Source organism: Eucyclogobius newberryi, unplaced genomic scaffold (genome assembly GCF_026437365.1).
Source record: "Eucyclogobius newberryi isolate DKJ021-1_F unplaced genomic scaffold, fEucNew1.0.hap1 SCAF_15, whole genome shotgun sequence".
Classification (NCBI taxonomy): Eukaryota; Metazoa; Chordata; class Actinopteri; order Gobiiformes; family Gobiidae; genus Eucyclogobius; species Eucyclogobius newberryi.
This window is the reverse complement of record NW_027315779.1, coordinates 36,996,448-37,009,866: the sequence shown is the minus strand read 5'-3', so window position 1 is coordinate 37,009,866 and position 13,419 is coordinate 36,996,448. Positions and strand designations below refer to the sequence as shown.

General features: G+C 44.8%; 1 protein-coding gene across 2 annotated transcripts in view; it reads right to left on the bottom strand.

The window, feature by feature from the left end:
* gria4b (glutamate receptor, ionotropic, AMPA 4b) overlaps window positions 1-13,419 on the bottom strand; it is a 518,469-nt gene that overhangs the window by 234,038 nt on the left and 271,012 nt on the right. For both annotated transcript variants that reach the window (XM_072447036.1, XM_072447035.1), the window contains exon 6: window positions 12,509-12,667. In XM_072447036.1, coding sequence (XP_072303137.1) covers window positions 12,509-12,667 — 159 coding nt within the window. The remainder of the gene's footprint in view (window positions 1-12,508; window positions 12,668-13,419) is intronic.

The following is a 13,419-nucleotide window of genomic DNA, read 5'->3' as shown; positions in this document are numbered from 1 at the left end:
CTTCCTCTGGAGTTTGTGGAGTTGTTTAGAAGTGACACAGATGAAGAAGAATTCAGTGGATTGAGTGATTTGGGGTAAAACTGATGCTTTGGTAAACTTGTTAGCATGTTAGCATGTTCTTTATGCTACAGTTCTCTGGTCCTTCAGACGTGGACAAATGCCTGGGATATGAGCCAGGGCCATATACAGTTGCTGATTCTAGAGGATACAGAACACCTCTGTGTGCGTTTGAGCACCGATCATGATCAGGATAAGTCGCCTAAGACCACGTGCAACACTCGAGCAGTATAATCGCTGCTCTGATGAGAAGTGCTGCAGTTCTGCGTGTATCTTGTTTTATACAGCAAATTTTTCAAATGAATGCGAGACTTGAGCTTCCACTGAGACGCTGTGAGGTTTGAGACATTGCTGTTCTCGGCCCCTGAGGTGTCCGGCAGAAATGAAGCCGTTTTTTCTAGGCGCTCCGTCGACCCTCGATCTCTCGTTGATCAGACGAGGCGCAGTTTCACTGGAACAAGCCTTTTGTTTCAACAACCTCCACCCACAGCTTTTTCCCTCCTACTTCAAGAAGCACTTACTCTTCTCCTTTGCACTGATCTCAAACTGCAAATGATGAGGCATTCACACCTGCGCATTCACACCTGCGCATTCGGACCTTCGCATTCGCACCGGCGCATTCGCACCAGCGCATTCGCACCAGCGCATTCGCACCGGCATAGGCACATTCACACCGGCGCAATCACACCGGCACATTCGCACCGGCGCATTCGCACCGGCACATTCACACCGGCCGAAAACTGGGACTCAAAACTGCACATGGACTAGATCAGGGCTAAACAGGGAGTAGACCAGGACCAAACCCGGGCCACATCAAGACTAAAGGGGCTCAAATTAGGACCAATAAGGTCAAGTGTGAGCCCTAAGTCTGGAGTAGGATGTGTCCTTCACTGTGGTTCTATCCTCACTAAGGCTTTTGTGGGTCTAAGGACAGAGGATGCTGGGACATTTGCTAATTTACTATGAATATTTTTTAACCTTTGCATGGCTTTTTGTTACATTTATTCACATCAATATTTCAATTGAAATAAGTGGCCCCCAAAGGGCTCCCACGAAGCTGCAAACACCCTGCCAGTTACCCCCCCTGCCAGTTACCCCCCCTGCCAGTTACCCCCCTACCAGTTACCACCCCCTGCCAGTTACCACCCCCTGCCAGTTACCCCCCCTGCCAGTTACCCCCCCTGCCAGTTACCCCCCCCTGCCAGTTACCACCCCCTGCCAGTTACCCCCCCTGCCAGTTACCCCCCCTGCCAGTTACCCCCCCTGCCAGTTATCACCCCCTGCCAGTTACCCCCCCTGCCAGTTACCCCCCCTGCCAGTTACCCCCCCCTGCCAGTTACCACCCCCTGCCAGTTACCCCCCCTGCCAGTTACCCCCCCTGCCAGTTACCCCCCCTGCCAGTTACCCCCCCTGCCAGTTACCCCCCCTGCCAGTTACCACCTCCTGCAAACATGAAATACTGAAACACATTTACTCCTCATTCCATTTATCGCTGGAACGTTTATCATTGTGAGTTCAAATCTGGCCGTCAAAAATGTACCGCATGTCCCTCCCCAGTCTTATCCCCATTTCATATAAGATAAGATATTCCTTTATTGTCCACACATGGGGAAATTTCATTGTTGTAACGCAGTAGATCCAGAGGAAAAGGACAGATCACTTATAGGAAGTTTAAAAACACTCTTAATAGAAGAACTCTTATAAACAAAAACTCTCATTTCCTAAAAAGGAATGGAGGGGAAAATAACGATAAAATGAGATAAAATAAAAACATCTAGCGTAACAAGATAATACTAATAATAATGGTAAATTAAAAACCCTATTTCAATTTTCAATTCAACTTATTTTTGTAAGGCCCAAAATCCAACAACAGTTTCCTCTGAGGGCGACAGTGAAAAATGAATCAACAATGTCTGTGGGGACGAGGGACGATGTCCCAGAGTCATCTGTCCTTAGCTCCTCCTTCTGTCCTTAGCTCCTCCCTCTGTCCTTAGACCCTCCTTCTGTCCTTAGCTCCTCCTTCTGTCCTTAGACCCTCCTTCTGTCCTTAGCTCCTCCTTCTGTCCTTAGACCCTCCTTCTGTCCTTAGCTCCTCCTTCTGTCCTTAGCTCCTCCTTCTGTCCTTAGACCCTCCTTCTGTCCTTAGCTCCTCCTTCTGTCCTTAGACCCTCCTTCTGTCCTTAGCTCCTCCTTCTGTCCTTAGCTCCTCCTTCTGTCCTTAGCTCCTCCTTCTGCAGGAAAACCTCCTTGGGAAAAGTCTAAACCTGGGTTAGTTCCAGATGAAGGAGGATCTGACTCTCACAGACGTGAGGGAGACTGGAGCTGGAGCCACTCTTCAGCAGATGATTTCATCAGTTATGTGCACATGAATGTGACAGTATTGCACATATATATTACGGGATATTCAGCGCTCTTGAATTAAAGCCGCCCACACGAAATTTGCCAATAAAATAGAACTTGTCCATATACAGGCCGGTGCCCACATTGTAACATGAGGTATTTACACATAAATGAACCCGGGAGTGAACAGGGCGTCTCGCGGGGCACCCGGGGTCCACTCCACTGCAGGACTAATTAGACTCATATCTCAGTGAATATGATTCTGATTGTAAGAAACACACAGCGTTTTGAAACTAAAAATATAGAGAAGACGACGTGTCCCCTGGACAGTGCAGCTACTGTCCACGAGATCTACAGTGTGTCAAACGCTTGCGCCTCCTGCTAGAGTGCCCCCGGTGGCCGTTTGGTAATTAGATTAGATTTGGTCTAATTTTAGGTATGAATTAATACTTGTATGGTGAATTTTATTTTGTGCGCTGAGTATTGAGAACAGTTTAGAGGGAACTTTGCTTAAGAGCGCGTTAAAAAGTGACTCGCATAAAGTATGTGTAGAGATGTAAATGTAAGTGTGCAGTTCCCTCCTCCGCTAAGACCCAGGGGTTTAACCCTGACCCCGACCCTGACCCCGACCCTGACCCTGACCCTAACCCTAACCCTAACCCTGACCCTAACCCCGACCCTGACCCTAAGCCTGACCCTGACCCTGACCCTAACCCTGACCCTGACCCGAACCCTGACCCTGACCCTGACCCTGACCCTAAGCCTGACCCTAACCCTAACCCTAACCCTGACCCTAAGCCTGACCCTGACCTTAACCCTGACCCTGAGCCTGACCCTGACCCTAACCCTGACCCTAACCGTAACCCTAACCCTGACCCTAACCCCGACCCTGACCCTAACTCCGACCCCTGACCCTGACCTTAACCCTGACCCTTTTAAAGGGAAGGGTGTCTATGAGACAGACGGGTTCATTCCATCGCACGGATTGAAAACCTGACAATAACTCAATAAAGCCACAAGAGGGCGCTCCAGAACAAGGCCCCATAGCTCTTTGATTGGTTGGTTAGTTTTGAACTAAACATTCATAAATACATTATAATGAATAAAAACATATTATCATATATTATTTTCTTCATTTCCAAAGCAAAGCAGCAGGAACGCTCACGGGACAGTGACTCCGCCCGGAGGAAACACACTTTACAGACTCATCCATGACGTCCAACTCAACACAACAGTCACTGGAAACTTAACGAGGAGAATCATGAGCATCGAAGGTTTGAGCCGCAGAAGAAGGAAAAACTGAAATGCAACGGAGGAAGTTTCAGACTGTTCAGTGCTTCGTGAAAAAGTCTTTTATTTGTACATTCTACATTTTATCCAGGCCCTTTTTGATGTTTTGCTACTATTATTATTCATTGTTGTATGTTACACCATAATGCCAGAGCAAGTTCCAACTTTGTGAATTATGTTCACTGACAATGGCCCTAAATCCCTTTCTGATTCTGATTCAGATTAAACTTCAGGGGCCGTATTTGGCCCCCGCGCTCAGCATTAACATGGGCGCTCAGCATTAACATGGGCGCTCAGCATTAACATGGGCGCTCAGCATTAACATGGGCGCTCAGCATTAACATGGGCGCTCAGCATTAACATGGGCGCTCACCATTAACATGGGCGCTCAGCATTAACATGGGCGCTCAGCATTAACATGGGCGCTCAGCATTAACATGGGCGCTCAGCATTAACATGGGCGCTCAGCATTAACATGGGCGCTCAGCATTAACATGGGCGCTCAGCATTAACATGGGCGCTCAGCATTAACATGGGCGCTCAGCATTAACATGGGCGCTCAGCATTAACATGGGCGCTCAGCATTAACATGGGCGCTCAGCATTAACATGGGCGCTCAGCATTAACATGGGCGCTCAGCATTAACATGGGCGCTCAGCATTAACATGGGCGCTCAGCATTAACATGGGCGCTCACCATTAACATGGGCGCTCAGCATTAACATGGGCGCTCAGCATTAACATGGGCGCTCAGCATTAACATGGGCGCTCAGCATTAACATGGGCGCTCAGCATTAACATGGGCGCTCAGCATTAACATGGGCGCTCAGCATTAACATGGGCGCTCAGCATTAACATGGGCGCTCAGCATTAACATGGGCGCTCAGCATTAACATGGGCGCTCAGCATTAACATGGGCGCTCAGCATTAACATGGGCGCTCAGCATTAACATGGGCGCTCAGCATTAACATGGGCGCTGCTCATTTCCTGACGTATTGCGTCGGTGCAATTGCTGACAGTGTAGGGCATGGAATTCTAAACAAGTTCATCATGTGATCATGTCAAAATATGAGGTGGAGAGAAGAAAATGGAGTGGTGTGGTGCATTCTGGGAAATGCCAGAATCGTAACTAAAAACCTTCAATAGTGAAATGCAAAACAACACATGGCCAAGGTCGTCCTGGACTTTCTGTCTCCACCGGATCCTCATGATAATACTTTACTGGCATCAATAATATATTATACATGAATAATATATATATATATATATATATATATATATATATATATATATATATATATATATATATATATATATATATATATATATATTTATATGTATATATATATAAAACACATGTTACACACACGTTACACACACGTCACACACACGTCACACACACGTTACACACACGTTACACACACGTTACACACACGTTACACACACGTTACACACGTTACACAAACGTTACACACACGTTACACACACGTTACACACATGTTACACACACGTTACACAAACGTTACACACACGTTACACACACGTTACACACATGTTACACACACGTTACACACACGTTACACACGTTACACACACGTTACACACGTTACACACACGTTACACACACGTTACACACATGTTACACACTCGTTACACACACGTTACACACACGTTACACACATGTTACACACACGTTACACACGTCACACACACGTTACACACACGTTACACACGTTACACACACGTTACACACGTCACACACACGTTACACACACGTTACACACACGTTACACACGTTACACACACGTTACACACGTTACACACACGTTACACACACGTTACACATGTTACACAAACGTTACACACACGTTACACACACGTTACACAAACGTTACACACACGTTACACACACGTTACACACACGTTACACACGTTACACACACGTTACACACGTTACACACACGTTACACACACGTTACACACACGTTACACACATGTTACACACTCGTTACACACATGTTACACACACGTTACACACATGTTACACACACGTTACACACACGTTACACACGTTACACACACGTTACACACGTCACACACACGTTACACACACGTTACACACGTTACACACACGTTACACACGTCACACACACGTTACACACACGTTACACACACGTTACACACGTTACACACACGTTACACACACGTTACACACGTTACACACACGTTACACACGTCACACACACGTTACACACACGTTACACACACGTTACACACACGTTAAACACACGTTACACACGTTACACACATGTTACACACACGTTACACACACGTTACACACATTTTACACACACGTTACACACACGTTACACACGTTACACACGTTACACACACGTTACACACGTCACACACACGTTACACACACGTCACACACACGTTACACACACGTCACACACACGTTACACACACGTTACACACACGTTACACACACGTTACACACGTTACACACACGTTACACACACGTTACACGTTACACACATGTTACACACACGTTACACACACGTTACACACATGTTACACACACGTTACATACACGTTACACACACGTTACACACACGTTACACACACGTTACACACACGTTACACACGTTACACACACGTTACACACATTACACACACGTTACACACGTCACACACACGTTACACACACGTCACACACACGTCACACACACGTTACACACACGTTACACACACGTTACACACGTTACACACACGTTACACACACGTTACACACGTTACACACACGTCACACACACGTCACACACACGTTACACACACGTTACACACACGTCACACACACGTTACACACACGTCACACACACGTCACACACACGTTACACACACGTCACACACACGTTACACACACGTTACACACACGTTACACACGTTACACACACGTTACACACGTTACACACACGTTACACACACGTCACACACACGTTACACACACGTCACACACACGTTACACACACGTTACACACGTTACACACACGTTACACACACGTTACACACGTTACACACACGTTACACACGTCACACACACGTCACACACACGTTACACACACGTTACACACACGTCACACACACGTTACACACACGTCACACACACGTCACACACACGTTACACACACGTCACACACACGTTACACACACGTTACACACACGTTACACACGTTACACACACGTTACACACGTTACACACACGTTACACACACGTCACACACACGTCACACACACGTTACACACGTTACACACACGTTACACACGTTACACACACGTTACACACACGTCACACACACGTTACACACGTCACACACACGTTACACACATGTTACACACTCACATGTTTGTAGAAAACAGATTGCCTTTAATCTAGTGAGTTTCAGCTCGTTTTATAGTTGGTCTGGTCATAATAAACAGTGTTTATGTTCTTCACATGTTCAACTGTGTTTAACAGACTCTTTCCTTTGTTGTAATTCATAAACATTTAATATTGTCATGCATTGATAAACCTTTCATCGTTATAGCATACTGGACACACTCACACACTCACACACACACACACACTCACACACACACACACACACACACTCACACACACACACACACTCACACACACACACACACACACACTCACACACACACTCACACACACACTCACACACACACACACTCACACACACACTCACACACACACACACACACACACACACACTCACACACACACTCACACACACACACACACACACTCACACACACACACACACACACACACTCACACACACACTCACACACACACACATACACACTCACACACTCACACACACACTCACACACACACACACACACACACACACACTCACACACACACACACTCACACACACACTCACACACACACACACACACACACTCACACACACACTCACACACACACACTCACACACACACACACACACTCACACACACACTCACACACACACACTCACACACACACACACACACACACACTCACACACACACTCACACACACACTCACACACACACTCACACACACACACACACACACACTCACACACACACTCACACACACACACTCACACACACACTCACACACACACACACTCACACACACACTCACACACACACACACACACACACACACACTCACACACACACACACACACACACACACACACACTCACACACACACACTCACACACACACACACACACTCACACACACACACACACACTCACACACACACACACACACACACACTCACACACACACACACTCACACACACTCACACACACACACACACACACACACTCACACACACACACACACACTCACACACACACACACACACACACACACACTCACACACACACACACACACTCACACACACACACACACACACACACACTCACACACACACACACACACACACACTCACACACACACACACACACACACTCTCACACACACACACACACACACACTCACACACACACACACACACACACACTCACACCCCGTGACGTAGTCTCAGTGAGTGTTTCATGACTATGTTGTTGTCACTGAGACGTCACACATGCTGTTTTCTCTTAGATGGGCATAAAAAGCAGCACATGCAATTTTAAATGAAAACGTCTGAAACTTCCAGAAAACAGAAGTTCTAGCTTTGGTCCTCATCCACATCCGCGTCACTGACACTCAAAAGAACAAACTTTTGCCGACATTTACATGAATCTGCTCTTTCTCATCCACAAGCCCTCAAAGCGCTCAAGAGCACAGACTTTGTGTTTGATCCTAAAATATAACCATATATATTTGGAAAATAGGATTGTTAAAACTGTTTGCAAGTAGGGTATTGTTTGTTAGCATAGCAATACAATAATGTGCAAACCATAGATCTATAAACATATTTGGATAAGGTATTGTTAGCTTAAACCTATCACGTCCATTGGTACTAAATAAACCCTCTGCTGCCCAGGGAGCATTTTTACAATGGAGCGCAATGTAAAAACAAACTAGTCGTATTCGGCTGACCAATGTTAGCATATTTTCAGGTCATTAGCTTTTTTCATTAGCTTTTTTCCAGGTCCAGCTCTGCTCTAGCAGTTCTCGTGTTAAGCGAGCTACTTCCGGGCGGCACAGCTACCAGATGTAGCTATCCGCTAATGGCTAAAGTGGAAACATGCACGGCCCATTTACTTGAATGGACTGCCATTTCTGGAAAAACTGGGACTTTGGGGAATCAGGGAGGAGGAATCTTTGTTTGAGACTTTTTGTTGCTTGTAACTTTTGTCCTCAAGATGGCAGTGACGAGTGTGTCACGTCACTTTGGACCTGTAAATGTTGAGATCACTGAAATATCTAGTGTCTCCATGCATACTGAAATATTTCAACTCCTTTGTCTTCAGAGCAGAATATATCATATATATATATATATATACATCAGCCCTGGTGTGAGCCACCAGTGCCTCCTCATCACCCTGGCCCCTCACTGGCCCCTCTCATTAGGACTGGTGAGTCAAGGGCCCCAGAACCCCATTCACTGGTGGAAACAACCCAAGAAATAGGTTGGACATGACTAACTGTGGACAAACACAGTGTACAGTCATCTATGAGCACAGTTATGGAATAGAGACAATTATAAAGCTCACTCTTTCTCTCTCCCTGTTTTAATATACATTCATTTCTTACGGTAAAGCGTAAAACACATATTTTGAAGACGTACAACTGCAGTAGGTGGCGGTAAATGCACCTTTTCATTTGGCTGCCAACCGCCATTAAAAGCAACAACAACAACAACAACAACAGCAGTGCATGATCTCACCACCGCTGCTGCTACATGGGCTTCTTCTCAAGGTATCTTGATGTTTTGGCAGGTTTAGACCTGGAACAGTCCTTGGTTGGATCTCACCCTGTCGCTGTCAGACTTTTAACATGCTCATGTTGTAATGACACTTGAGCGTGCAGAGGAAGTACAAAGTGAGTACAAAGGACGGCCACAAAGACCTTTAAGTAGCATCTATGAAGAGCTCTAAGGAAAAAGGCTGTGCGCATCATTCAGGACTCTTCCCATCCTTGAACAGTCACTTGTGCAGTGTTGTCTAATGTAGCAAGCCATTTGATTCTTACCAGAAGCACGACATCAGAAAGATATACGAACCCATTTTTAACAAGGTTTTCCCCTAAATGTTGATGATGGGTTGGTACCAGCCCGAGGCCTCTGGCTTATTCCTGACCTGCATTTGGGGAGTGGCTTCGGAGTCCCTCAAATCTTCGATGACCAGCCAAATGATTGATAGATTTGTGGATCATAAGTTTGGATATGTATTTCAAAAACAGTGAATCTCTCTTAGAGTTACACTCCATCTGAAATGTCAACATCATCACATTCTCAAACGTGAATGCAGCCGATTTATTTCTCCTCTCACTCCAGTCAAACAGAAGATTTGGCCGCAGGGGAGGGGGAGGGGGAGGGGGAAGGGGAGGGGGGGGAGGGGGAGGCGAGGGGGAGGGGAGGAGGGCAGGAGATGACCACAGAGGAGCCCTCTCAAGTAGGTCATCCTGTCACATGGGCATGGCGGCGTGGATCTGCTCTCATTATGTGTGAGTGTGAGCGCATGTGATGGACATGTCAGCCTGATTGTCTCTGCTCACGCTGCAGCCGCACAACTTCACTGACTGCATTATGTACGGAGCAGCTTCCACTGCACAGAAGACTCCAGATTTAAAAGTTACGCTGCACCGTGAGGTTTTCCCCCCAAAATGGACATTCTGCATTCTTGTGGCTTGAATTGACTGTTAAACATGCTTTTGGTCGAGTACTTAAAAATACATTTTGAAAATACTCTTTTCAAATAACACCTCTATTTCCAAGTGGGAATGAACAATGAATAAATGAATGAATGAATGACTGCTATACTACCAGAGCCATGCATTTTTGGGCAGAGTGAGTTTGCTGATAGTTTATGGATGTTAAAACTATGCGGGAGAAGTTTTAAGCGGTGTGCTAAAATATCGATTTTAGATATTGATATTAAATAAATATTGATGTCAGAGGGTTTGAGAAAACTCTCCATTCGTTAAAATAAACGTGTGGCTTTGAAACAAGAGAGATTCCCCTTCCATGCCGTTTGTCAAAGGGGAAAAAGCATTAAAAAAAAAAAATTTAGCCATTTTTGGTTTTAATGCACCTACAAAAAGCACCCATGACTTTATATCAATCAGGCGTTTCCCATGTCAAGAATTGAGTTAGCGCCCCATCTACTGGGCTACTTTGTATTGCTGCTTCTTAACCAAGTCTTTGTTATAAATGAGAATTAGCTCTGAATCAACCCAAAAAAAAATAATTAAATGAATAAACAAAAATATGGCAGCAGAGGGAATTACAGAAGGGAGATAAACAAACCTAGTTTACCCGATACATGCTAATGTAGCACGCAGTTGCAACGATTTGATGCTGAAATGCTCCTAACTAGTCTGGTGATTATTTATAGAGTTAAAACAGCACAGAAGATTTCACAGTTTTGAGTGTTTTCTGAGTCTCTTGGGAGAGGATTTACAAAACGAGACTCATAAACATAGTGTGAAAGCTAAATGCAACTCCAGGTATGTTTTTGAGGGAAAATATGTTAGAACATGATTCAAATATCAAGAAAATCAATGTAGCATAATGTGTGTCCTTTAAAATGAGCCATGGATATATAGAAGCGCTAGTAGTGGAGCTAACATTAGCATTTGTAGCGCTGGGTCCAAACGGCAGCCCATATGAAAGCTTTCTGCTGTGATTACTCCATTGGGCATTAAAGCGTACAAATCCTCATGGAAACTCAATAAGTGCTTTACAATCTGGTGTTGGGGGGCGGAAAAGGAGCTGTGCACTAAACTAAACTAACCCCCAAAGTAAGCGCACATTTGAGGCATTGTCACCCCCAAAAAACATGTGGGATTAGGTATTTTAGCTAAATGTTTGAAGACTAGTTTTGGCCCATGTTCACAGTATGGCTGCTAGTTAAGTACTACCAGGAAGTCAAATTATAAACTTCACAGACATTGTAAACTAGTAAAAGTACTGTAAGAGTAGTGAAGTATCTGAACTGTACATTCTGTTCCTGTATACCCCTCGGTTTGTTTAACTATTCTACAGTTGTTAGGAGTACTGAGGCCTGTTGTAATTTATTGCTAGAAGTACGCAACAGGCGAAGCTATGAGCCGAAAAAGGAGATATAGGTCTGAGCAACTTTCCCCCACGTATGATCTCATTTCTGTAACTTCTCCCCTGGTGCTACCCAAATAAGGATACCTTTACATCTTGTTCTCTCATTGGCTAATCCGTTGGTACATAGATAGGGTCATACCTGTCAGATAGTATTTATCGGTCTTTGTGCGGTTGCAGTATAGAAGGCGAGGTACGCCCAGAGACGGGGTTCGTCTTCCTGATCACCAGCGGACCCAGGGCGCTGTTTTCTGCTGTCCTGTTATCTGATGCTGTTATCTGTATTAGACATCTTCGAAAAGCACAGAACAGTGTCCGCGACTTCTTCTTGTCACACACCACCCCATGGGAACGTCACTTAAACCACATCAGTAGCCTGGCCTGTCATATGTATATGGAGCATGTTAAATGTAAAAAAACCTCAACATTTAGGAATGTAGTCACCTGGATATGATTTGAACTATGAAGTTACCCTTTGCTAGCTCCTACTGACACTTGTTGAGGCTGTGCAGAGCTCTGAGAGAGTACCTTGGGCGGGGTGTCGGAGCCGGGGTACTCCCTCTGGTCCAGCTTATTCCAGCGCTGCATGAGCTTGATGACCATGGGGTTACTGAAGTCCACCAGCTGGAAGCCCGTCACGTTAGCTCCGCCGTGCATGAAGCGCTCCAGGTTTATGTCCTTAAAACCCTGGAGACATTACTTATTATCAATTGTATTATTTGGATAAGTTATATGTATATATCCATGCATATATACATACATACATATGCATATACATACATGTAACGCGTGTATGTATGTATGTAATTCCTGCAGAGTACTTTGTATTTTTTGAGTAATTTGGCGCGTAAGCGCAATTTTCATAGATAAAGATGGCAAAACATTCATGTTCAGGGGTATTCATAAGTGAAGAATAGAAGTTATGCAGATGACACATCAACATTAGGAATGTTAGCAGTGAGTTGCAAAATATATATATATTTTTTAATGATGGTGACGTTTTCCACTCTAAGAGCTCAAAACACAATTAAAAATGAATCCAGATAAATAACAGGAACATTGGCGCTGTGCTCTCATTACCATTCTCCTTAAATAATATGTTTCTGGGTCGGTGTGTTGAAAGTGTTGTGGAGTGAGTTGAAGTGTCCTTTATCTCCCCCTGACAAGCCAGATTTGCCCTGCACAGTCGGAGATAACTCTTTGAGCTTTCTTTTTGCCATAAAAATTTGAGCGAAACAAATAAAAGAAACACATTTGATCAGTTGTGCTGCCTATAGTTCAGTCAAAAAGGTGAGGTGCATTTTACTGTTATGATCAAAATCTGTATCACGTATTGAGCCTTAGTATCCAAATAGAAATGTTAGAGCTTATCATAAACTAGGCTCGGCTACTAACCACTCAAAATACCACTAAGTAATAATAGACACTGTATTCATTCC